The 25,668-nt window shown below is 47.0% G+C and overlaps 3 protein-coding genes and 1 non-coding gene across 6 annotated transcripts in view; 1 reads left to right on the top strand and 3 right to left on the bottom strand.

Annotated features, from left to right (window-relative positions):
* The window catches only part of GLB1 (galactosidase beta 1), a 64,350-nt gene extending 49,998 nt beyond the window's left edge, over positions 1-14,352 (bottom strand). Inside the window, exon 1 of one of the 2 annotated variants that reach the window (XM_019483487.2) lies at positions 14,212-14,352. In XM_019483487.2, coding sequence (XP_019339032.2) covers positions 14,212-14,337 — 126 coding nt within the window. In that variant the 5' untranslated portion in view covers positions 14,338-14,352. Of the gene's footprint in view, positions 1-9,876; positions 9,964-14,211 lie in introns of those variants that run through there. The other variant, XM_006263057.4, reaches the window with a different exon arrangement.
* TMPPE (transmembrane protein with metallophosphoesterase domain) lies at positions 97-9,955 on the bottom strand. Of its 2 annotated transcripts, none has more exons than XM_019483488.2 (2): positions 9,877-9,955; positions 97-4,673 (listed from the first exon to the last, which is right to left on the bottom strand). In XM_019483488.2, the coding sequence occupies exon 2, from the start codon at positions 4,581-4,583 to the stop codon at positions 3,264-3,266; it is 1,320 nt and encodes a 439-aa protein (XP_019339033.1). In that variant the 5' UTR covers positions 4,584-4,673; positions 9,877-9,955; the 3' UTR covers positions 97-3,263. The 2 variants fall into 2 exon arrangements, with proteins under 2 accessions (XP_019339033.1, XP_019339034.1); XM_019483489.2 differs by lacking the exon at positions 9,877-9,955 and adding an exon at positions 6,101-9,864.
* Positions 14,353-16,135: 1,783 nt separating the features above from the next.
* On the bottom strand, positions 16,136-16,254 carry LOC132251000 (5S ribosomal RNA). Its single transcript, XR_009462813.1, has one exon. It is a non-coding gene; the product is annotated as a 5S ribosomal RNA (ribosomal RNA).
* Positions 16,255-16,314: 60 nt separating this feature from the next.
* Positions 16,315-25,668, top strand: part of CRTAP (cartilage associated protein) — a 35,359-nt gene continuing 26,005 nt past the window's right edge. The window contains exons 1-3 of the mRNA XM_014602483.3: positions 16,315-16,824; positions 21,354-21,503; positions 22,278-22,449. Of these exons, the coding sequence (XP_014457969.1) occupies positions 16,381-16,824; positions 21,354-21,503; positions 22,278-22,449 (766 nt within the window). The 5' untranslated portion in view covers positions 16,315-16,380. The remainder of the gene's footprint in view (positions 16,825-21,353; positions 21,504-22,277; positions 22,450-25,668) is intronic.

Here is a 25,668-nt window from a genome sequence, read left to right as displayed (position 1 = left end):
CATTGCTGCCATTTTTTAATTTCCTAAAGTAGGTCTCTCTAGATATCCATTTCCAGCTACACCAACCACAAAATAACAAAAGATAACTACAGAAGAGACTTTTTCTTGATCAGTGACCAATATTTTATTAAGTTGGACAGAACACTATCATCAGGTATCAGTGCACTGATTATACAGAAATAAATACTTCCTAATACAGGTTGTTTTATAATATAAACTATTTCAGTCAATCTATGATTTGGGTATCTCTCTGTGACATAAGTAGGCAATGTTGCCTTTTCAATAAAATCATCTAGTAGTAAACAAATAAACTAACCCTCGGGCTAAATTCTCAACCAAAATAATAAACCCATTCACCACTAAAGATAATCAAGACAGAAATGGATTTAGTACACAAGGCAATAAACTATTAGGAAAAAGGGGATTCCATTGATGCAAAAGGCATTCAAATGCACACATACATATTTAATGTAAAGCAATTTAAGTCACCCATGCATTCGTGGTAGGAACCATTTCTTTGTACTGATTTTTGTGAATATTTGTGCTTTCTTGGAAAGGATATGACAGGAATTCTGAGATGGACACAAACATACACACACACACATACACAACAGGTTCCCCATAGTACAAGCCTCCCCAGGGAGGTAACTAGCTAGATAATTAGCATGCATCACACACAGTAATAACCCTCAATTTAATCATCAAAGAATCCTCCTGGGCTCGCTGGTTTAGAGGGAATGCTTTGCACTACTCAGCAGAAGACAAACTTCAACTCACGTCTTTCACAGACAATGCAGGCCGAATGCTTGTAGGAGCTGGGGCCAGGTAGCATCAACTCTATTTATTTATGGAAAAAAGTCAGAGGAAAATGTGTACAAAACATAGCAAGTCATGTAGGGGAAACGAGGGATCCCAAGGCATTTCCTTAAGTGAAAGGTGCTCAAAAACATAAAGCACTCTGTGAAGGTGGAGCTTAAAGCATTAGCAACGGGCATGATCCAGACAAGGGGGTGGTTTTCCCTGCTCTATCAAAAGTATCACATGCCTCTTTCCTCATTTGTTAATACTGCCTTTCCTGAGCAGACTTATTGTGACACTCAGATCCCACAGCAAATGTGGCCAAATCAACTAGACAGAGGTACAAAAAAGTTACATGATTTGACCAGCAAATCAGGGAAAGTATGAACAGAACACCAAAACCTAAGACTTTTGGGTCCCTGTGTTGGTCTAAGACAGGGGTCAGCAACCAATGGCCCACAAGCCAGATTTGAGCTACAGCAGCACTTCAGGGGTGGGCAGAGAGGTGGGGAAAAAAAATCAGGACAGGCAGCAGCAAGAGCATCTGCTCCTCCCTGCACTGTGCCTTCCTCTGCCATGTGCCAGTGATCCCCTCTGCAGCACCCAAGCCACCTGCTGGTGCCTCAGCCCTCCCTGTGGTGAGGGCTGCTCTCTCTCCCCACTACTGCAGCTTCCGCTTACCCTCACCATCAAATTCACTGTCACCCATTGCCATCAGCTGCCGGGGGGGGGGGAAGTCAGCAGCACTCAGTGGCAAAGTTAAGTAGGGGAATCAGTGGCTTGAGACAGGTGACTCCCAGGCAGCTGGTTTGGAATTCCTGAAAGGTTGCCCACCTTCCTGAAAGGCTCCTTGTCCAAGACACCAGTTTGCCCATAGTCAGTTCACCAGCTAAGAGAAGGAACTTTGGTTTTGATGGACAGGAACACAGAGAAAGAGCTAGATTTCATTTGCAAATTCTGTGCCAGAGGAAGAGCTGAAAGAATGTGGTTAGACTTTTTCACCTTTCCCCCTCAAAATTGTAACACTGAGAGCAAAGCAATGCAAACTGTATAAATTTACAAGTACACTTCAGTCAACTTGGACAATATACACAAATCAGTTCCAACTCATTTTGTGAACCTCATACATCAGCAGCAGTATGCTGGGGAAGCAAAAAAAAAAAATTGACCAATATTTTTAGAACTAAAATTAAGAAGCAAGCAAATCACTAATGCTATCCATATTACATAGTGCTAAAAAGACAGCAAATTCAAATACACAATCAGGTGCTAGAAAACACCCATTTAAGTGGGGGTAGAGATGGCTGGAAGGATTTCCCCACATAACAAAATAAGAGCTGACAATCAGGTTATCAGGAAAATACAAAACCAACCTCCCCAAAGGGAAGCTGGCTGATAGTTAGTCTAGCTATGCTTTACAGACACTATCAATTTGAAATCTAGATAACATTAAAGTGCATCCAAAGTTTCAAGTATTGATGTTAACTCTGAGTCACATTTGCCTTACTTTTAAATTGTCTCCTTCCCCATTGCCAAGGGAAAGCCTACTCAACCAGAAAAAAGAAACAAAAACCTGAACAAACAAACACAATTTTTCCCTATTCTTGTTCACTTCCAGATTTCAGGCATTACTTACCAATAAGTTATCAAATGCTCAAACAGAAAAAGGATTTTTAAGTTAATGGTGTCATTTTCATATGTCATTATCAGGTATCTGTTGGAAGTCTGGTTAAATTCTGGTAAAGTTAAAAAGGCAGCTATTACCACCTTTCCCTATTACAATCTAATCCCATCATTATAGATTTTACGAGTGAACACATGGGCATCTACTTCGTTTAGCATTACAGTTGTATGAGAAACCCCAGGAAAGACTTGGGACCCCAAAATATACAGCAAAATAATTTAAACAGACATTATTTTCACTTCTGTAAGAGCAGTTGACAACCCACACACCCATTACTGACATTTTACAAGATTCTCTACACCCGAATGGAGACTTTGTAGAACACTCTGCAAAATCTGCGTGCACAACATCATCACATTTCCCAGATGACAGAACTATACTTCATCATGACCTAGATGACACTCTGTCAGATACCAGCAAATGAGAAAACAATGGAACATGAGTTAGAGCAAGTTACATATATTAAGCATGCACAGAGAAACACTTATCACCATGACATCAATGTTTAGATTTATACTTTAAATGTTGCATCCCAACAGAAAGAGGAGCTGTAATTGACTTCTTCAGAATATATGTGATAGGCCTAATCTGTAACGGAAGTAGCAGTGCATTCTCCTAGCTCATTCCCATAAGTCTGATGATACCAAGTCCACCCATATCTAGACTTTACAATCCATTAACTTCTTGGGCACATGCTGAGCATGGACACGGGTCACAGACCACTAGGACAACTAATTGCATTCATGATAGAAATTACAAAATCTTGAAATTGATGGGCTGTTCAGGAAGAACGCAGGATGATCTCTGTTATTTCAGCTCTGCTGCCCAGCCTCATTGGCACTCCAAAGTATATAGTCCCTGGGCTGACATATACAAAGGTGCTTTGCCCAACTTTGTACAAGCCAACAAAGAAGGGATTCATCAAATACGCCCCAGCATTCAGAGGAAACATCTGACCACCATGAGTATGTCCAGAGAGCACCAAGTTTATGTCTGGCCGATCTTGGAGAGCCCATTTTGCGGCAATTGGCTGATGAGCCAGAAGTACTATTGCACGATCAGCACTACAGTCACTTAGGGCTTTCTTTAAATCCATGCCGTGCCCAGAATAGTGCAATACATCAGCCTCAATATCGTCAACCCCCGCCAGACAGAACCAATCATCACTTTTGCTTGGTGACCTGATCTTCACATTCTCATTGTGCAGTGGACGAATATTAAATGACTTCAGCAATTCAAACCAGTTGCTTACATCAGAAGTATAATACTCGTGATTGCCCGTGACGAAGTAAGTTCCCAATGGTGAACTGAGCTCGCCAAGAGGTTCAACAGCAGGTCGGATGGCTGTCACTTCAGAATCTGTTAGATCACCCACAATCACAGTGATATCTGGTTTTAAAGCCTTGACCATCTTCACAATCATTGCAAGTTTAGTCTTCCCTACGGTGGGTCCCAGATGGATATCTGATAACAATACCACCTTCAAGCTGTCCATTGATGAGGGAAGTTTGTGAACTGGAATTTCCACCAAGTTTATTGCAGGAGGTTGGGAAGCATTTAACAACCCAACAGTGGTCAGGGCAACTGTCGCCATAACAGCCAAAACTGGCTTCATTGCCAACTTACTGCTCTTACTGACACCGATTGTCTTCACACCCCTCCCAGCCAAGAATTTATAAGCTTGCTCTACAGAACCTAGAGTGAAGAGGAAGAATATAAGGATGATATAGGCTCCTAGACATGTGTAAGCAGCTAATGAAAAGATGTACGGCTCTTCTGCCACTAGAAACAACAATGTAAAAAAGCTTGAGTGTGCCAATACTAGAAAGGTTAGCACAATTATTTTCCATGGCCTGAAACAAAAGGAGTTGGCAGCTGAAGACCAATAGAATATGGCCACTGTGCTTCTCCAGATGTGGAGAGACCCTATCATCATAAGCACATTAGCAAACAGCATCATCTGTAACCTGAGCAGCCACCTCCATGTCCTGAGTTCAAGTCGCTCCACCAGGTAGGTCCGTGATATCATCATGGAGAAGAAGACAACTCCAGCAGCTACTGCAGCCTTTGCTTCAAGAGGCAATTGCTTGAAGGAGATCATCTCTATACACCGACGTCTCAGCTCTTTCCTTTTCTTTATGAGTCTCCAGTTGATAATAATGTTATGAAGGTACTTCTCGTTCAACTAGGCCTGCAACCAGGAACCAGCATCAGCTTTCTGATATTAAAATACAATCCCCTTTTCCCAGGCTAGAAGCCAGAAAAGTGTTATCTGGCACCAGTCACATGACACTAGGGTTGGTTGAATGACAACTATCACTGTCAAGAATATTTCAAAAGAAAAAAAAAAGGTTCATTGCTTTGAAATGAAATACAGATGCAGCAATCTGATTATACTGACCTATGACAACTAGGCTCACAGCTCTACTGTCTTCCTTCCTCAAAGTTTTCATTAAAAAGTTATCATCACAAAACCTAAGAACACCAAGCCAACAATAAGGATTTGTCCCAAAATTCAGGGCCATCGCTTCACAAACAACACAGCAGGAACTGCTTTTCAATAATCAATATAATATTAGAAAACTCTTGTCAGCTTCATGGCTGTGTTGCTTCTAAAATTATCATACTGTGCTTAATACCTGATGGTATGCTTTACACACCCAATTCACCCAATCTCCAAGAGGTAGGTGTGCCTTTACACAATTTTATCTAAAGTAGCAGGCATCATTGATACACACTGTACTAATGTCAAGGCTCTCACAAAAATATCTTGCCAGTGAACTTAAGCAACTAGAGCTTTGGGAAATGAAAGATAGTCCATTTATGACAGACTTTATAGCTGTACTCACCTTCCCACCCCCCAAAATTATAAAAAATCAGGGAGACAAAACCATGAATCAAAACAGAAGACACAAAAATGCTTTTGCTATGTATATTTTCCCCCTAAACCTGTTGATTCTTAATTGAAAACATGGTGAGTTTTCCGTTGTGGCCAACCAGAATGGCATCATGCTCACTTAGCCTAAGAAGGGGATCAAAACATCATGAATTCCAGCCTTTTCTCGAAAGGAGTCTCTAGACCTTTTAAAAGAAATTTGCATGCCTCCTCTCTCATACAAACAAAAGGCAACATTCAGTGACTTAGGGTTTCCAACTTTTGGTTTCAATTTCACAGAGTTCAGATGTTCAGTACTGCCAATTCTCATGATTTTTGGCATTGTTCTTAAAGTCTACGCTTTGGAAATGTGAAAAAGTTCATATATATGTGTGTGTGTGTGTGTGCCCAAAAGCTTGCAAAGAACAATTTTTCCAACTATTTAGTTAGTTTAATAAAAGATATCACATTTACCCAAAGAACCTTGTCTGCCTTGTTAGTCTTGGAGTTGTAGCCATGTTGGTCTAAGGACACATGCAGACAAGGTTCTTTGGGTAAATCTGGTATCTTTTATTGGTCTAATAAAAGATATCAGATTTACCTAAAGAACCTTGCCTTGTTAGTCTCAGGTCATTCTAGTTTAATAATGGGCAAAAAACACTGAGAAACTATTTAATTAATCTTTCCTTAAACAATGATAAAGCTGCTCAGCTATAGCTGTTGTGAATTACAAGAGCACACACCTGCTACTACGTTGCTTGCAAAACACTTCCCACAATTCAATTCATATTTCTCTGGAGCAAAAACAGCAAATGAAAGCATGTCAACAAAAAACATACAAAACTATAAAGCAGCCTCATAAAGCAATTGTGAAAGTGTCTTAGCTCAGGTCCATATTTACCAGTGTGATAGTCCATTCACTCACTCATGGCAGTTTTGCATGAATTTAGTGTGGTGACAGAAACCTGCCACATCTTCTGAAGTCTAAGCCAGGATTCACAGAGGTTCTTTTCCAACCTGTGTTTAGTTAGTTGGGGAACTAAAGAACACAGAGAACAAGTGGCTCTGGTCTGTGTTCCACATCACAGCAAACAGGCTCTCTGGAATTAGTTACAGTGACATTCTGTCTCTTTCCTAAGGAGAAAGCAAAACTTTGTATTTTAAAAAAAGCAGAACCAGAGGTTTGTTTGGTTTTTCCCCCAAACTGATCATTTAAAGTAAATCTGTTTCAAGATCAAAACTATTTTATAGGCTACATTCCATTTTAATCAAAGAATAACTTTCATAGAAGTACCAAGCTATGTATTGTGTTAAGCCTTTTGGAACACATCTACTACATTAAAGAGTTGACTGAGAATGCCAAGTGCTTGGTTCAAAGGCACAAAGGAAGCATGGTCCTCAGGCTAAGAAGAGGGTGACAACACCACAGAGTCTTGTCTTTGCTTGAATATGCTGTCCCCAATTTTAGTTGATGCATACCCAATAGCCTCTGGTAATAACAGGGGAGCTAACCGTTGCTCCATGGGCATTAAGCCTAGGTTAACCCTGTGCATTCAATAGGCCTGTCTTTTCTTGAATAAGTTGCCCCCCAGATTTAAATGATGCATACCCAATAGCCCCCTTTAAAAGCAGAGGGGACTAACCACTGCTCCACAGACCCAGGTTAACGCTGCATCAAATCATGTATTCAAGAAAAGACAGGCCAATTTGATGCACAGCATTAATGCAGGGTTAAATTAGTTTGAGGCATTAAAGTGCAGACAGTCCAGGGATTCAGAGCTCCAAGAGCCATCTTCACCTTTGTATGTAACAAGGCCCCCAAGACAGATGAGTCAAAGCAAGGAGCCTGTGGCTGGGCAGCCCCAGAAAGCTCAGGATGGGGCAAGAAAGGTAAAAAAAAAAACCAAACAGGAAGAAAAGGCTACAGCACCTGGGATTCCCACGCAGTCTCCCAGCCAAGTACTAACCAGGCCAAACCCTGCTTAACTTCTAAGAGCAGATAGGTTCAGGTTGTAGACACTACCCCATTCCCCTGCTCACCTTTTCAGCCCCTCTGCCTGCTTTGCCTCCCACTCCACACTACTAGCCCTTCCAGCAGCACTTCTGCCCCTGCCTCCCCCAAACCAGGCTCACAGGCACCCTATTTAGTAGATACTCCTGACCCACACTCCCAACACTGCTCCAGGCTCCTCCCGCTGCAAGGCCCATGCACCGCAGGCTAGGAGGATACACCGGGCTCTACTTGCCCATCTCCACCTGGCCTCAGCCCAGCTGCTGCGTCTCTCAAAACTCCCAACTTTCCCCCTTCTGGGGCCTCCAGCTGTCCCAGCCTGGGTAGGATGGAAAGCAGGCAGCTAGGGCTGAGGCTGACCCTGCTCATGGGCCCAGACCAGGTCCGGCTGGTGGGGGAAAAGACACTCACCAGACACAGAGTTGGCCCCTAGGCCCAACAAACACAGGACTCCCACAGCCTCAAACTCGCATCCTTTCTCCTCCAGCAGCAAAGCCCAGGCCAGAGATGCAAAGCACCAAGGCTGCAGGCTCTTTCCTCACTCCAGCTCCCTAGGTCTTGTGCTAGGCACAGAGTCTTCCGATGGCATCTTCACCAGATTGCCTCTCCTGAAATGGGGCAACAAATCCATACCTCTCACAAATAACGTTGAGGAAAGGGGTAACATGTTTGTTGCGCTGAACAGTGACCTCAGCAGATAGCTGTCCTTCTTTGTCCCCAAGTTGAAGGACATTTCCCCATGTATACAGCCCATCATCGTAACTGGAATAGAGCCCATCTTTCTAATTTTATATGATTCTATGCCAAGGGCGGACAATTATTTTGGGCAGAAGGCCACTTACTGAGTTTTGCCAAGCCATTGAGGGCTGCATGATAGGCAGCCAGGGGCAGATAAATATTAATTTTCTAAATTTTTTAGGGGCCCCACGGGCTGGATAGAATGGTCTGGCGGGCCGCATCCCACCCCTGGGCTGTATTTTGCCCACGCCTGTTCTATGCCTTCCAACTAACAGAGGCTGCTTTGTTACCAGAGGCCTGGGACCCCAAACCTGCCAAAGTGTTAAAAACAACCAGCAAAACCATTAAGGATCCAGGATCAGTAGAGATGGCGTAGGAGAAGCGTGGCCCAGAATAAAGGCTAAATATCACAGAAAGGAGAGGGGGAGAGCGGCTCTGGCCTGCATTCAGGACTCTGAATAAAGTGATTCTGATTCAGGATCCTCTTTGAACCATCCTCTCTGAATGGTGCAGAACTGCTGAGTTTGGTTTCAGAGTTTCTATGACAATGCCACCCACAGCCCTTGTAATCCTCTAGGGCAGAGGTGCTCAACCCCTGGCCAGCTAGGCAGATTGAGCCCTTGCTGTTGCGTTGTCCAGCTCTCAGGGGGAGAGCAGTTGCCACTCCTTTGTTGCCAAATGTCCAAACCTGTGGGCAAAGGGGGCTAGAGAGTGCAGCCCTGTACTAGATCAATGGTGCAGGATGGTATGGGGCCTGATCCTGGTGCGTGGGGCTGTATGGGAGTGGCACAGAGACTGATCCCTGTGCATGGGGCCAGACAGGCAGTGTGGGGTGCCAGGGCCCAATCCTGGCATGTGGAGCCAGGCAGGGGTAAAATGGGACATTAAGACGTGATCTGGGCATATGCAGCTGAGCAAGATCAGCACAGGGGCCAGTCCTAGCATGCAGGGATTGGGCAAAGGCAGCTCAATCTTGGTGCGCAGGGCCTGATCCTGGCACATGAGTCCTGGTGGGGGTGCCGTGAGGTGCCAAGGCTCAATCTAGGCATACAGGGGCCAACCAAGACCTGTCAGGGACCAAATCTGGCCCGCAACATTCGCCCCCTGCCATAAATCAGCCCTGCACGGCCAAGAGGCTGAGTGCCACAGCTCTGGGAAAACCACGACCTATTCCAGGATAAACAGCACAAGAGCAACTCTCAGCAGAGAAGGGAGAGGGCGGGGGGGACTGTCTTATTTTATTCCCATAGCTTTCAGCAGCCAGCCCCTGCTCAGGCCTGCCCCAGCTCCACACCCCAGCCCCAGGATCAAGACGAGTGCCCTCTAATGCTGCCTGGCTGAAACCCAGATCCCTACACAGAGGAAAACGAGTCACAGTGAGGAGCCCATGACTGGGCAGCTCCAGGCAGCACATGATGGGGTGAGGAAGAGGAAGAAAAACGGGAGAAAAAAAAACCAGGGAGAAAAAAGCCTGGAAGAAAAGCCTACAGCACTCGGGATTTCCACAAGGTCTCCCATCCACATTCTAACAAGGCTTGACCCTGCTTAACTTCCGAGACACGGTGTATCGAGGGCGGTGTGGCCGTAGACACCGCCGCCTCGCCCTGCTCCCGCCTTTAGCCTGCTGCGCCTCTTCGCTCCCGGCAGCGAGAAGCAGCGAGCGGGATCCGGCCGCGCTGCCCCGGGCTCGGGCCGGCTGGGGGAAGGCAGCGGCACCCGCAGCCCGCGGCAGTGGGCAGCCCGATCCCCGGGGCGGGGGCAGCGACTCACCGCGGGCAGCAGGGCAAGCAGCGCGGCCAGGCGCAGCAGCAGGGGCGGCATGGCGAGCCCGGGGGTGCAGGAAGCCAACAGCATGCCGCAGCGCCGCGTCCCGTGACTGCAGCCGGGTCAGCTGACGGCTCCCGCCTGCCGGAGGACAGCTCCGCCCTGCCCCGGGCTCCCTTGCCAGGCGCTCTCCCAGCCCGGGGCCCGGCAGGCCTGCCCCTTCCTAGCCTCCAATCAGGCAGGACTCAGCGCTGGCAGAGGGAGAAGAGCCAGCCTGGTGCTTTCGCCCTGCCCGCCCCGTTTCCCTTGTTCCTCGTGTGCCCCACACCACCCCGCTCCCCACACGGGCGCGATGGGTCACATCCACCGGGCAGGACTGGTGCGCCATCCCCTCTGCTGGGTCTCCCCCCACCTGTGCCCTGCGCCCCCAAGTTGCGACTCAGCACCCACCCATCTCCACGCCAGCTCTGCCGCACCATCGCAGGCTGCCCCGCAGCACACCAGGCCGCCGTCTGCAGGCATCCCTGTCCCTCCACATGCAAGGCCAAAGGCCAGGCTGCCTCAGCACGCAGCCAGGACACACCAAACCCCAGTGGAAAGTCTCCTACAACATGCTGCCTAGGCCCCGCCAACCCCTAGCCTGATGCTCCTAATCACCAGGTGTCCCTGGCCCTACCACCACCCCCAGGGCTGCAGCTCCCCAGTCCATTGCACTTTGCTGTCAAATGGCCAAGGCCCAAGGAGGCAAGGTAGAAAGGCCTCACCCAGAGCAAGGTTGCAAGGGATCTTTGGCAAGTTCCCCTACCCTGCCCATTCTGCTGCTAGGTAATGTTTTTTTTCTCTAGGGAACAGCTCCAGAGAGAGGAAAATCAGTCATTTTATGTCAACTCTCATCAGGACAGTCAGCCACCCCCCATCTCAGCTCTGGGCCTTCCAAAGCTCCACAAACCATCCCGAGTTTCTAGCTGACCACCACACCCTAGTGACCACTGGCAATAGCACAGACAACAATTAAAATTTCCACATATGAAAGATAATAAACTGTATCTTTGGAAGTGTAGTCTCGGGAGGCTTCACCAAACGTCTCTCCCTGGTTCAGCTCCCACGCTGCGCCAAGGATGCTCAGAGAAAACGGAAGGCATAAACGCTTCATGCTGGTTCTTCCACTCTCGCAGATATATTGTACAGTGCTAGCAAAGATCTTCCAGCTGAGATGAAACGCCTGGCCACCAGACTGGTTGCTGTGCACAGACCTGGCACTTGGCGATGCTTTGATGTCCAGAATTCAACCTCGGAGAATTTTAGCCTGCGTGCCTGGAGGGGCAATGAGGTGACGGTCCTTTTTCAATTGTCTATCCTGCAGAGCAATTTCACATTGTAGATACTCCCAGCACTCTCAGGGCTCTACCTGGTATCTGAGCAGCCTACCCTGCTGGCAATTCATGGGCTGATGAAGGATAGGAGCCAGTTTGCTTCTTTCACCCTGCCTGGCCCATTTCCCTTGTTCCTCGTGTGCTCCGCCCCTCACCCCAGCTGCTGCCTGCCACCTCTCTCCGCAAACACGTGCGAGGCCACGTGGAATAAGTCACGTCCACCTGGCAGGACTGACACGCCATCCCCTCTGCTTGGGCTCACCCACCTGTGCCCTGTCCCCCACAAGCTGTGGCCCAATTTTGGCTAGACCTAATCACCCACACCACACTTACAGACAATCCAATTTAACAGACTGGTACAAAGCCCCAAATCAAGGGCTTGGCTCTCCATCCCAAACCTGCAAAGCGGTTTGACTTGAATCAAGGTCTTGAGTTTCCATCCAGGAACACCTGGGGAGCCAAGCACCGCAACTTTATGCCCCAGATCTGTGCCACTGGTCAGGTGGGTTCAAGGGCCCATCAGCAGAGAGAAGGGAAAATGTAATCTTTTTTTTCCCATTACAATCAGCAGCCAGCTCCTGTCTGTGTCTGTTAGAACAACACACACCAGCCTCAGGATCAAGATGACTGTCCTCTAATGACTCCTGGCTGAAGGACAGATCCATGCACACGGATGCAACCTCAGAATTTATTTTATTTTATTTTTTTGAAAAACGCAACCTCAAATTTCCCACAGAAAGCAAAAAAGGGGAGTTAAAGCAAGGAGGGCATGGCTGGGTGGTCCCAAGTAGCCCAGGATAGGGCAAGCAAGGGAAAAAAAGGGCAAGAAAACAGTGCATCCAGGATTCCCAGGTAACCTCCCACCCAAGTATGAAGTACTAACTAGGCCCAATGCTGCTTAACTTTTGAGATCAGATGTGTTCAGGGTGGTACAGCCATAGACACTACTGCTTTCTACTGCTTACCTTTTCAGCCTCCCTGTATACTTTGCCTCCCTGTGCACACTGCTAGCCCCCGCCCCCCCAGCATTCAATAAACTGGGATTCAGGACTGGGGTGTAACAGGTGCCAGTCATCCTTCCCAGGGTGGTTGGGAGGTGGGAGCAGTGAGGAAGGGTACTTTTGGGGGAGCTACTGCCCCTGTCCTGGGAAGGAAGTCTTTTAAAGGGGAACCTGAGCCTGACCCCTACCTTGTTCCCCCCCCCAAACCTAAACCCCACTCTTGTGCCCTGCTGCCTAGTGAGCTGATGTGCTCTGGGGGTGCATGGGGATTAGAAGGAGGGGGCAGAAGGGGGAGTTAGTTGGTGCCAGAACTGCCCTCTGGACAGCAGAGTTGGGGGGAACCTTAAAGGGAGACTTTGAGGGGGTGGGTTGAGAGGGGTTAGTTTGCCCACAGGGAACAGGAGGCTGAGAAGGGGACACTGCCTGCACTGGGATGCTGAAGCTCTGCAACCTGGATGGCCCCTCTGTGAGGAGCAGCCACACAGCAATGGGACAGGAGCTGGGGACACACCTCAGTGAGGAACCTGCCCTAGTGCGGCGCAACTTTATGTGCGCTTCAAACTAGTTTGAGGTATTAAAGTGCGGACAGTCCAGGGATTCAGAGTTCCAGGAGCCTCCTTCACCTTTGTATGTAACAAGGCTCCAAGAAAGATCATAGAATCATAGAAGTAGGGTCGGAAGGGACCTTGTAGATCTTCAAGTCCAACCCCCTGCCTGGATAGGAGGAAAACTGGGCTCAAATAACCCCAGCCAGGTAGGCATCAAGCCTCTTCTTAAAGACCCCCAGGGCAGGAGCCAGCACCACTTCCCTTGGAAGTTGGTTCCAGATCCTAGCTGCCCTGACTGTGAAGTAGTTCTTACAGATGTCTAGTCTAAACCTACTCTCCAACAACTTGTGGCCGTTATTCCTTGTTATCCCAGGGGGCGCTAGGGGAAACAAGGTCTCCCCCAAACCCTTCTGGTCCTCCCTAGTGAGTTTATAGACGGTCACCAGGTCCCCCCTCAGCCTTCTCTTGTGAAGGCTGAACAGATTCAGGTCCCGTAGCCTCTCATTGTAGGGTCTGCCCTGCTGTCCCCGGATCATGCGGGTGGCCCTCCTCTGGACTCTGGACAATGTTGTCCACATCCTTCTTGAAGTGGGGTGCCCAGAACTGGACACAGTACTCCAGCTGTGGCCTGACCAGTGTCGCGTAGAGGGGGAGGATCACCTCCTTGGCCCTACTTGAGATGCACCTGTGGATGCACAATAAGCCCTGCCGACCGTGACCTCGCATTGTTGGCCCATGTTCATCTTGGAGTCAATAATGACTCCAAGATCCCTTTCTGCCTCCATGCTCTCAAGAAGGGAGTTTCCCATCTTATAAGTGTGCTGCCGGTTACTACTGCCCAAGTGCAGCACCCTGCACTTGTCAGTATTGAAACGCATCCTGTTTTTGTTAGCCTACCCCTGCAACCTATCCAGGTCTTGCTGCAGTCTTTCCCTCCCTACTAGCGTGCCCACCTCACCCCAAATTTTGGTATCATAAGCCCAGGGTGGCCAGTGTGGGGATGAGTCAAAGCAGGGAGGCTGTGGCTGGGCAGCCCCAGAAAGCTTGGGATGGGACAAGAAAGGTAAAGAAAAAAGAACAGGAAGAAAAGCTTACAGCACCTGGGATTCCCAGGCAGTCTCCCAGCCAAGTACTAACCCCGCTTAATTTCTGAGAGCAGATGGGATCAAGTATGTTCAGGGCAGTGTGACTGCAGACAGTACTATTTTCCTTTGCTTGCCTTTTCAGCCAGTCTATGTGCTTTGCTTCCCTGTGCACATTGGTCCTTCCAATGACATCTCTGGCCCTGCCTCCCCCAAACCAGGCTCACAGGTACCCTATGGAGCATACAGCCCCGGCCCACTCCCACAAGGCTGCTCTGGGCTCCTGCTGCAAGACCCATGCACGACAGGCTGGGAGGATGCACTGGACTCCACTCACCCATCTCTGCTTGGCCCAGCTGCTGCTGCCTCTCTTGAAACTCCCAACTTTCCCACTTCTTCCTGGGGGCTCCAGCTGCCTGGGTCTGGGCAGGATGGAAAGCAGGCAGTCAGGGTACCAGCTCATCGGCCCAGCCCAGGTCTGGCTGGTGGTGAAAAAAACATGTCTGGCTGGTGGTGCTCCAGCATCCCAGTCCAGCTAGTGCCCTGCCACCTGGTTAGCTGGTATGTGCTCTCCTTTCCTCTGTAGCTTCCACAGAGTAAAGCAGGTAACCAGGCCCAACAAAAATGGGACTCCCATAGCCTCAAACTTGTAGCTAGCAAATTGAGTTGTGCTTTGGCTCTTATCCCTAGTCTAGGTCTTCCTGGGCTTAAGCAATAAAATTGAACAATGCACCTTCTACGGCTCTGCGAGATGTAAGTGCTGTGATGGGGGCACTAGGTGAGCAAGGCACAACAGTTTCCTTATAAGGAATGTTCCCAGTGCCAGGGAATTGGATAATCTGGTATGAAAAAGTTATAAAAAGTAGTTAACACAAAGGAAGGTGTGCCAGCATGCCATGAGCCAGCCAGCTGCTGCAAACAACTGAGTTCCGCCTGCTTAGTTGATAAAGTTTCTGAAACAATTGAGTTCTGCTCAAACAATATGATTTGGAACTGATTTGGCTCATTTGACCTGGAACATGAAATATATAATATTAAAAAAAAAAATCTCTGCTTCTCCATCTCTTGGAGGGTGCACCCCTGCCAATGCACTGTGGACAGGATACCCTATAAGAGCCTTGTCATTAGCTTTCCATTGTCCAGCTTCCAGTGGGAGGATCTCAGCTACAGGCCTCCTTTATGGAAATGGGGGACTCATCCCTAGCTTGCTCCTGTAGCCTTTGGTTAAGGGCAAGTGAGATTCAGGGGCATCTGAACCCCAGGCCTCTGGGCTTGGGCCTGCACTTAGGATGCCCACCAATGGATTTGAGTGTCTGAAGCCCCAGGCTGAAAAGTCTGGGGTGAAGGATACTTGCTGGTTGTAGGATCAGATACAGCATTTAAACAACTGAATGTTTCTCAGTCCAGAGGATACGGGACTGATTTGGCTCAATTGACCTGCAGTTTGAAAATTTTTCACAAAAAAAATAAAATAAAACCTCTACTGGAAGCCCCAGCTCAGGGGGACCCAATCCAGCCCCCTACCTTGTTTCCCACCCAGCCCTAAACCCAACTCCTGGACCCGTCTGTGCTCTACCACCTGGCAAGCTGACATGTGCTCTGCTGCCTGATTGCACCAGGGTGCGTGGGGATTGATGAGGAGGGCAGAAGGGGGAGTTGGTTGGTGCCAGATCTGCCCCCTGGACAGCAGAGTTGGGGGGAACTTGGGGGAACCGTTGGGGGTGGGAGGTGGTTTGAGAAGGGCCAGTGTGTTCACAGGGAACGGCGAGGAAGGGGCACTGCCTGCACTGGGATGCTGGAGTGCTGCAACCTGGACGGAAGGCAGCCCTACAGCAATGGAGCAGTACAGTGGCGACACACATGGGCTGCGTGGGGATGCATGTGCACCCCCTGAGAGCACTGGTGTACCCCCTGACAGGGCATGCTCCCCACTTAGGTGGCGGTCAGGCAGGGGTGCTGGCCAAAGAGTGGGAGTGCCACTTCTGACCCTCCCGCCCTGTCACTGACTGCTCACTGGGGGGACACGTGCCCAACGACTAAGGTGGCAGCATTCGCCCATACAGCAGTAGCTGGGGACATACCTCAGGGAGGAACCTGCCCCGGAGCAGCGTCCCTTTAAGCTGCCTACAGTGCACTTCAGCCTAGCTGGAGGTGGTAAAGGGAGGCACATTCCTATCTGTAACAAACCCCAAGAAAGATGAGTCACAGGGAGGAGCCTTAGCTGGAATGGAGCGAGCAACGGGGGGGAAAAAAAGCAGAAAAGCCTACAGCACCTGGTAATCCCAGGCGGTCTCCCATCCAAGTACTAACCAGGCCCGGCCCTGCTTAACTTCCGAGATCAGACGAGATCGGGTGCGTTCAGGGCGGTATGACCGTAGACAACACCGCCTTCCCCTGCGCCCGCCTTAAGTCCGCTGCCACCTCCCCCCTTGCACAGGCACCCCGCCCCGCCCAGCTCCTGCCCGCCGCCGGTGGAGCCGCAGTGCTGGGCTGTCGGCGCGAGGCGATGGGCGCGGGCCGGGCGCTGCTGGCTCTGGCCGTGCTGGCGGCGGCGGGCGCGCAGTACGAGCGCTACAGCTTCCGCAGCTTCCCGCGGGACGAGCTGATGCCGCTGGAGGCCGCCTACCGCCACGGCCTGGAGCTGTACGGCAGCGAGCAGTGGCCCGAGAGCGTGAGCTACCTGGAGGTGAGCCTGCGGCTGCACCGCCTGCTGCGCGACAGCCAGGCCTTCTGCCACGCCAACTGCAGTGCCGGCCCCGCCGCGCCGCCCGCCCGCTTCGCCGGCTTCCCCGAGCTGCGCCTCTTCGCCGACGTGCTGCGCCGGGCGCAATGCCTGCGGCGCTGCAAGCAGGGGCTGCCCGCCTTCCGCCAGTCCCAGCCCGGCCGCGACGTGCTGCTCGACTTCCGCGCCCGCGAGCCCTACAAGTACCTGCAGTTCGCCTACTTCAAGGTAGCCGCCTGGGGGCAGGGCGCTCCCGGGACCGCTGGCACGGGGTGGGGCGTCCCCTCTGCTGGCCCCGGGGAGGCGCGGCTGGAGGAGCGCCTGCCCACGCCTGGGCCCCGCTATAGGAAGGAGCGGGGTCAAGGTGGAGAGAGAGAGAGCGGGGGTCCCGTGTCCGGGGGCGAGGGTCCCTGCTACAGAAAGGAGGGGACAAGTTGGAGAGAGAGCTGAGGTCCTGTGTCCAGATGTGTGTCCCGTCCATCCGTCCCCCACACATGGAAAGGAGGGGGCAAGATGGAAAGAGATCTGGAGCCCTGTGTCCAGTTGTGTGTGTGTCCCCACCACAGAAAGGAGGACACAAGTTGGAGAGAGAGTTGAAGTCTTCTGCCCAGTTCTGGGTTTGTGCATCTGTCCCTGCTACAGAAAGGAGGGGATAAGATGGAGAGAGATCAGGGGTCCTCTGTCTAGTTGTATGTGTGTTGTCCAATACAGAAAGGATGAGGACAAGTTGGAGAGAGTCCAGCAGAGGGCAGTGAAAATGGTTCTGGGGCTGAGGGACATGACATGTGAGGACAAGTTGAGGGAACTGGGCTTTTTTAGTCCACAGAAGAGAAGACTGAGAGGGGATTTGATAGCGGCCTTCAGCTGCAACTTCAAAGAGGATGGAGCTGGACTGGTGGTGGCAGGTGACAGGACAAGGAGCAATTGTCTCAAGTTGCAGCAAGGGGTGTTTAGATCAGATACCAGGGAAAACTCACATGAGAAGTGGGGTGAAGCACAGGAGCAGGTGACAGGGGGGGAATCTCCAGACTCTTCCTCCGTTTGGAGCGGTGCTGGGCAGTAGTCTCTCATAAATTGACATCGATGTTCCATTTTTTGAAGTTGGCTTTGAGGGCCAAGGCAAGGGAAGTTTAGGTTAGATTTTAGGAAAAACTTTCTCGCTAGGAGGGTAGTAAAGCACTGGAACAGGTTACCCAGAAAGAAAAATGGGGGAGAGGAAGAAAAATGGGGCCTACTTTTTTTCTGGTATTCTAGCCTACAAAGTTTTTTTCATGGTATAGCATTGTAAAATATGATACTCTTTAGAGCTACTGCTTGAAAGCACGCTTTATCTGTTCAAGTGCCTTTGCTATATGTGGAAACTTGTACAAACCATAGAGCTGTAGCACTCATAAAGACATTTTTGCTCAACTGTAACAGGGCTTTTTTGGTATAGCTTAAATCTTTTCTCACCTGAAATAAAGCAAACTGAAAAAGGTCCTTTTATACAGGAAGAAGCGTGCTAATGTATACACTTATACTGCATGGCTATGTCGGTCTAAATTTGTACCTTAGATAGTACCAAAAAAATTGCCAAGGTCTTGTCTCCATGGCAGTTAGAGGGCATGAGGTGCCAAACAGAGGCCATCCCTTTGAAAAATAGTCACTCTCCTGATTTTTAAACCAATACACAGAAGCCACTTTATCCCATACTTCGCCACTCATCCTTTGTTCTTCTTGCCTTCATTATCCATTCCCCATGCAATGGATTAAGAGTTTGCAAAGTACATATCAAATTAGTAAATGTACTGGTGTAAAATCTGTTCCTACATAAGTGTCCCCAGTCCAGAACTGCCAGCAACTTATTTGTGAGTGTGCTCTGGGGGAGCACACTTGTCACCCTTTAAGCTACTACATTAATTCTTTTGATGGGACATATTAAGTAATGCTCTAGGCTATATAGGTTGGCGTCTCTTACTCATATGTTGTTTGAGTTATATATGTAATCTACTTTTAACTATTGCCAGTTTTAAGTGCGTGGGTTCTGCCTTCTAGGAATTTTACAGATAGAAATCACTGGGCAAGAACCGTTTTCTGGGTTGAAGGTTTTTCTTAACAAAGGAATGTCTGCCAGTAATTCCCTCTCTCCCTACCCTCTCCATCAACAGAGTAAAACTTTTTAGGGTGAGTTTGTACTTGTGAACGGCAGAGAAATTTTGCCACGTCTTAGGTCCCAGGAGCAGTCTTTTTTTTTTCCTTGAGCTTGCTCCTCTTGCGGGCTGAGTCTGTCATTCTTCAATCTGCTGCATTTTTCTTTCTTTTTTTTTAAATGAAGCAAGTTGAGTCTAAAAAATAAATCCTAAACTACGCAAAAGATAAATAAATCTCATCCTACCAGCAAATAAGCTTGAAGCAGACAGCACAAGAGGAGAAGCAGAAATGGGTATTTGACGAAACTGCAGCTGAGATTTTCCCCTTGCATTTAGCTATGTCTGAACAAGCACATAACTATGAGCAGGGCAGGAAATGCAGCTGGCTACATTCCAGGCGTTTGACAGTTAGAGCTGACGAGCAGCAAAGCTAGATTTAAGGGTGATACTCCATTTCTTAGTATCTCAGTTTTGGGGGGGTTTTGTGGTGTGCTTGTTCTACCTTTTTTTGTTCATGGTTTTACAAAGTCTATTTGCATAAACTAATGGTGCCCAACCTTTTTGCCTGAGGGCTTGAGAAGTGGTGCCAGGTTTATCCCTGGCGTGGATCTGATCCATATGTTCAGTCTGGCACACAGGGTGGTCACAGCCAGAACCTGATCCAGCATACAGGGCAGGAGTAGTCGGGGCTTGGTCAAGCCATGTGGAGATGGCCCAGGCCCAATTGAACCACATGAGACTTGGAAATTTGGTGGCAGAAGAGTAGTGGCAGTGTTAATTGCCACCACTCCCCCTTGCTAAATTTCCAGACCCCTGGGGAGCCCTGCAGGCCAGATTGTATGGCTCTGTGGGCTGCATTTGGCCCACAGGTAGGGGCACCCCTGGCATGAATTGTTTCAACCATTATAAGGACCTCTTTGCCTATACTTGTTGGATCTTAACTTGTCATAACATGGAGAGAGAATGATTTAGACCTATAAACATATTCAGTTATTTTTTTCTTTTTTTTTTGGTTTAGGTTTTTTTGCCCCTGACACACACAGTTTTAGGTTAGAAATGCATGTTTAGCTTGGTCAATTAAACAAGAAATCTTACCAAAAGATGCATCTATGCAGCTGCCATGTTGTGAGTTTTAAGCAATGTGTTCCTATTTTTGCTAATAGTTTTCCTCTCCCCTGTTACTCTGTGAATGAGCTCCACAGATAACAAAAGAACCTATCAGACTCTGAGCTTAATACAGCACCCAGAGGTTCATGAGAGTAATTAGTGTGACCTTACAGAAGAACATGTTAATTTTTTTGCCTTGTCAGTTTCATGAACTGGTGGGGAAAAATAAAATTATTGTTTTCTGTTCTCTCTGATTAATAATCTTAGATTCCATTTGCAGCAATAACAAATGAAAGAACTGGGTGGTAACAATAGATCTGATAATACTGAACTGGGTGGTAACAATAGATCTAATAAGACTCACGTCGGCTTTATTCTGCTGACACTTTGGGTTGCCCACTCACTGGAGCTGTGACTTCATAAATTTGTTGTGTTTTCCTCTATCATCTTTTTTCTGGATAGCGGGTATCATTTCTTTTTCATGCCCCAAAATATAGCACTTTATACACTTTATAGAGTTTATTATAAGTTATTCAGACATTAAGTTGCTTTACTCATAGACAATGTCTTCTTCTGGGTCAGCACTTAAAGAAACCAGAGCAAATATAATACTTCAATACAGGGGTGTCAAATTTACAACCTGCATGATGGATCAGGCCCCTGGAGCTGCTCCATCCAGCCAGCTGGACTACTGGCATGGGACAGGAAATTAGGGCCATAGCTAATGGGGGCATGGGGTCTGGCATGACATCAATGGCCGTGATGGACATGAGGGCTATGCCAGCACTGCCCCACTCACTTCTCAAACTCTTGAGGCCACTGCTGTTCACCATACATCCACTTGACCACAGCCGCTTGCCCTGCCTCTGCCATGGCAACCAACCACTTGGCTCACTGCCACCATCATAGCTTTTACCAGTCCTGCTGGAGCCATCATGTACCCTGTGGATCCAATCCACGTGGAGCCCCTTGGTCTGAATCCAGCCCAGGGCAGGGGGTGAGTTTGACACCAGTGCTTTAAAATTAGTTTAGAGTAGGTGGGCAATAGGGAGTCAAGTGATCTGCTATGATTGAAAATATGGCATGTCTGCATGCCTTGCAGTACACCTGGGGTATAATTTCAAAATGAGTGAACATTTCTTTTGCTGTGGTAGATGCCAAAAATGATAGTCCTGCTGAAAAAAAGAACAAGATTAGGGAAAACTCCTCTTCAAACCTGCAAGGAAAATATGTGACTTATTCTGGTTATTCCAATGTTGAATGTGACTCTGTTTATTAAAATATGATTTTTTTTTTGTTAATTTTTAAACTACATTTACCTGCTGGCTCACTTTAATATGAATTTGTTGTTTCTAAGGTAAACCTTACAAATGGAATGAAGTTTCCATAACTTAATTAATTCTGCATATTGAACATAAATATATACAGAGAGAAACACGGAGGGAAAGTTTGACGACACAAAAACAAACAAACTTTAACTTACAAACTTCTTTTTAAAAACTTATTTTCTTGCCGTTTTAGGCCAATAATCTTCCCAAAGCCATTGCAGCAGCTCACACGTTCCTTCTGATGCATCCAAATGATGAAATGATGCAGAGGAATATGGCTTACTACAAGAGCATGCCTGATGCCGAGGAGTACATTAAAGACTTGGAAACAAAATCATTTGAGGTATATTCTCTACCCATCATCTGTTCTCCTGGGTACCTCTCCATGAATCTGGTCAAGGTCTTTATCCTCCGATATAATCTTCCTCTCAATTTTCTGTCTGATTCTCAACTCGCTCCCTCTTTTTCTCCCAACCATCCCTCTCTTCTTTTTTTTCTTCTTTTCACAATCAGTAGTTCTTGCTGCTTATTTCACTGTCCTGGAAATCCAAGTAGCCTACGTACAATTGTGTTCAAACTAAAGCTCAGATCCACTTGGGTCTAAGCTTTTAGTAAGATTGTGTAAGAATTAGCCTATTGAAGTTGGTAGGTTTAAGCAAGTGTATACAGTTACTCAGCTATGTAAGTATGCACAGTATCAGAATCTTAGATAACCAGGACAGTAAGCAAGCCATTCAGACATCACTGAAAATACATTTCTTAACAATTGATTACGGCTCAGGGTTACATTGTAGTCTCCACTGCAAGTATCATTTCAAATATCTGAAATGAAATCACAGCATCTGCTCTCTGTTAAATACCTGGAAAATTTCCTTGATTGTTCCTAGGTATTTGAATAACTGAAGTTGTACTATAATTGCAAACTGAGCCGCAATCAATTGTTAAGAAATCTATTTTCAGTGACGTCTGAATGACTTGCTTACTGTCCTAGTTATCTCATATTCTGATACTGTGAACACTTACATAGCTCAGAAGTTAACCACTAGTTAGATCTCTTAACACTACTACTGTTTCACAGGTTAGAAACTAATGCACCTTATTTCTGCCTGGTTTCCAGAATCTCTTTGTCAGGGCAGTGAGAGCATACAATGGAGATAACTGGAGGACATCCATCTCAGATATGGAGTTGGCACTTCCTGATTTCTTCAAAGCTTATGATGACTGCATAGCAACCTGTGAAGGTTCCCGGGAAATTAAAGATTTTAAAGAGTTTTATCTCTCGATAGCAGGTAAGTAGTTCACAGGACCTTAATTCCTGCAAAGGAATCTTGAATTAATATTTTACTTGTCACTGTTATATCTGCATGAGCATGTAACAATATAAGTGTAGCAAAACCGCTCCAACTTTTATACTGCTTCGTTCAGAGTCAAAGTGAGGGAGATTTAATTCATATTACTGTGGGCTTATTTAGACATAACAGTTGTTACAGCGTTAACTGCTGTTGTGTGATTTTGAACTCAGCCAAGGCATATGTTCAAGAAGAGGGCAGAAAAAGCTCTTCAGGGACATATCATAGAAAATTAGGGTTGGAAGGGACCTCAGGAGGTCATCTAGTCCAACCCCTGCTCCAAGCAGGGCAATCCCCAATTAGATCATCCCAGCCAAAGCTTTGTCTAGCCAGGTCTTCAAGACGTCCAGAGATGGAGTTTCCACAACCTTTCTGGATAACCTGTTCCAGTGCTTTTTACTACCCTTCTAGTGAGAGAGTTTTTCCTAATATCTAAACTAAACTTCCCTTGCCTTGGTCCTCAAGATCAACTTAAAAAAATGCAACCTCAACGCCAGCTTTTGGGAGACGATTGCCCAGGACAACTCCAAATGGAGGAAGAGTGTGCTGCAGGGTTCTCAGTACTTTGAAACCTCATGACAACAGGAGATGTAAAAGCGGGAGTGACAGAAACGGCATGTTGCGGGGCAAATCAAGAATCCAGTTCCACCCACTGCACATGGAAACACATGTCCGAGCTGCAGTAGAGACTATTGATCCTGGATAGGCCTCATCAGCCATCTTTGGACACACAGATCAGACAATCATGGAAGACAATCATCCTCTGTGATGGATTGCTGAAGAAGGTCCTGGACAGCACCAATTCCCCTCATTTTGAAGCTGTTAGAAATGTATGTTTGTCCATGCCTTCTAATGCCTACTGTATGTGGGTATTGATGCTTAAAGGGTTATTGATGGCAAGGATTTCAAGATCTATGAAGGAGACAAGCTTGCTAGAGATATATCATAAAATTATTTATTACTTTCAGTCCTAACCTGTTCTGCTCAGCTGTTCTGTGCTTTATAAATAAATTTATAAATCACAATTTAGGCTGTTTCTGAATGAAAGATATTCTGTGAATAAAACCCAGCAGCATATTGTCATCTGTTTATTTTTATTCAGAAAGCAAGGCAAAAAAATGAGAGGCCAAAAGGTATCCTCTATAGGGCTGTTTTGGAATATCACTGATATTTCTTTTGGACATAACTAATGTTGTATATTTCCAACAATCTGCCTTTTGAAATTTTATCTTGGTGTTGGTCTAGATGGTGTCAGCTGAAAAAATCATATTGTCAATGCTGATGAGTGAAAGCCTTTGCTGAGATGATGGAAACTTGTCAAGTGCTTTTCTTATCGGTATTTACTCAAGTCACCCTTCCACTAGTCAAGATCTGGGTTTGTCTGAATGTTCCAGTTTCCGGAGTGGAAGGTACATGGCTCCTTTGGGTTATATACAAAGGTTATATCATTCTGACTTACCCAGAGACAGAGATTGTCTCCTTTGCTACTATTAACAGAGTATCCCCAATCTTGGCATTATAATTTAAGTCACCTGCATATAAAATTGTCTGGTTTTAAAGAGGCAGGGATGTGACTGACAACATGGCAGAGAGGGCTTTGTATATATTGATGATTATGTTGTACTCTGAGAGGTGTTATGTCCATTGGTAGTGTATGGCAGGTCATTGGTTTCATTTTCCTGGTGATGCGTTCCAGCACTGATTGCTCGAGTGAGGTATGTATAGCCTTTAACATAGGTAGGAGAAGTAGGAACCCCTTATAGGTAAGAGAGGTTGCTCTGGCTCATCCTGTAGTTAATATATCAAAATTGGAAAGTACAGTGTATCAAAATGGAAAAAACTAAAGTCTGATTGCCCTGGTAGTGATTTTTAGTTTTACTTTATAGTTATGCATGGGAGACACCATGAGAAGTTGTCACACTGAAAAGCTTGACGCTACTTAACAGTGCTGAGATTCATAACAGGCTGCACAACTTACACACAGATGTACTCCCTGTACTCTCAGGGCATTTTTACAGATAAAAGTGCTGCAGCATTGCGTGCTTTGAAAAGCGCCCAGAGTTGTATAAGTGGCAGAATGCACATCAGCATTCTGATGAGAAAATGGCAGTGGTGTGCCTTTGAACTAAAACACATAGAAGGTGCTTTAGTTCAAAAGTGCACCGCTCTCATTTTCTGCATGCTGACATGCATTTTGCTGCTTATACAACTGCATGCGGCACAGTGCAGTTCACATCAGCTCATGTGTGGAGCAGACTTGATTAATCGAGTCTGCTCCAAAGTGGCAGATCTCCAGCACATCACAGGACAAAAATGTATGTGTATAAATGCCCTCAAGCATTAGACGAAGTGATGTAAGACAGACCCTAACATCATTACTGGCAATACAGTCAAGACATGATGAAAATCACCGGCTTCATCAACTGTTACCTGAAGATCCAAATAGAGGCTTTAAGAGGCTTAAAAGTCATAAACCATTTATACATGAAGCTCACAAGCTCCTGGAAGAGGCTGGGGATGCTGAACCAAGCCTATGGCTGGCAATGGAGTGGGCCAACCACTGGGAAAGACCTATTCCTACAGCGTTTTATACCAACACCAAATGAATTCCCATTGGGCATGACCTTGACAGAGATGTGTGGGTCAAGCTGAACAGACTGAGATCTGGCTACAAACATGTGAAAACAACATTTCACAAGAGGAACATCTTGGGCAGCCCCCAGTGTGAATGTGGTGTCCAACAAACAGCACAGCACTTAATTGAAAGCTGCAATCTTTACAAATGCCCAGATGGGGAAGATGGAATCTGCACATTGAGCTATAACACCAGACAGTTGTTCATAGATTTGGAAATTGATATCTTATGCCATACAAAAGAGAGAGAAACTAGTGTAGCATACCAGTCTTACAATTTTATTTACTACTTTTTGTTACAAAATAAAGTTACTAGCCATCCGAAAATATCATTGTTAAAAATATGTAATAAACATTATACACATACAACAGTATTCCATTTCACTTGATGTAAAGTGTCTCACCACAGACTGTCTATAGGGATCAGTAAAACCTGTTTACTGGGATTGCAATTTTTGATGTAAATGTCTTAATCCTAATCATTTAGACATGCTGAGCACCAACACCTCTCCTGTACGTCATTTA

This window comes from Alligator mississippiensis, chromosome 5 (assembly GCF_030867095.1).
Source record: "Alligator mississippiensis isolate rAllMis1 chromosome 5, rAllMis1, whole genome shotgun sequence".
Lineage (NCBI taxonomy): Eukaryota > Metazoa > Chordata > Crocodylia > Alligatoridae > Alligator > Alligator mississippiensis.
This window is presented reverse-complemented; position numbering and strand designations above follow the sequence as displayed.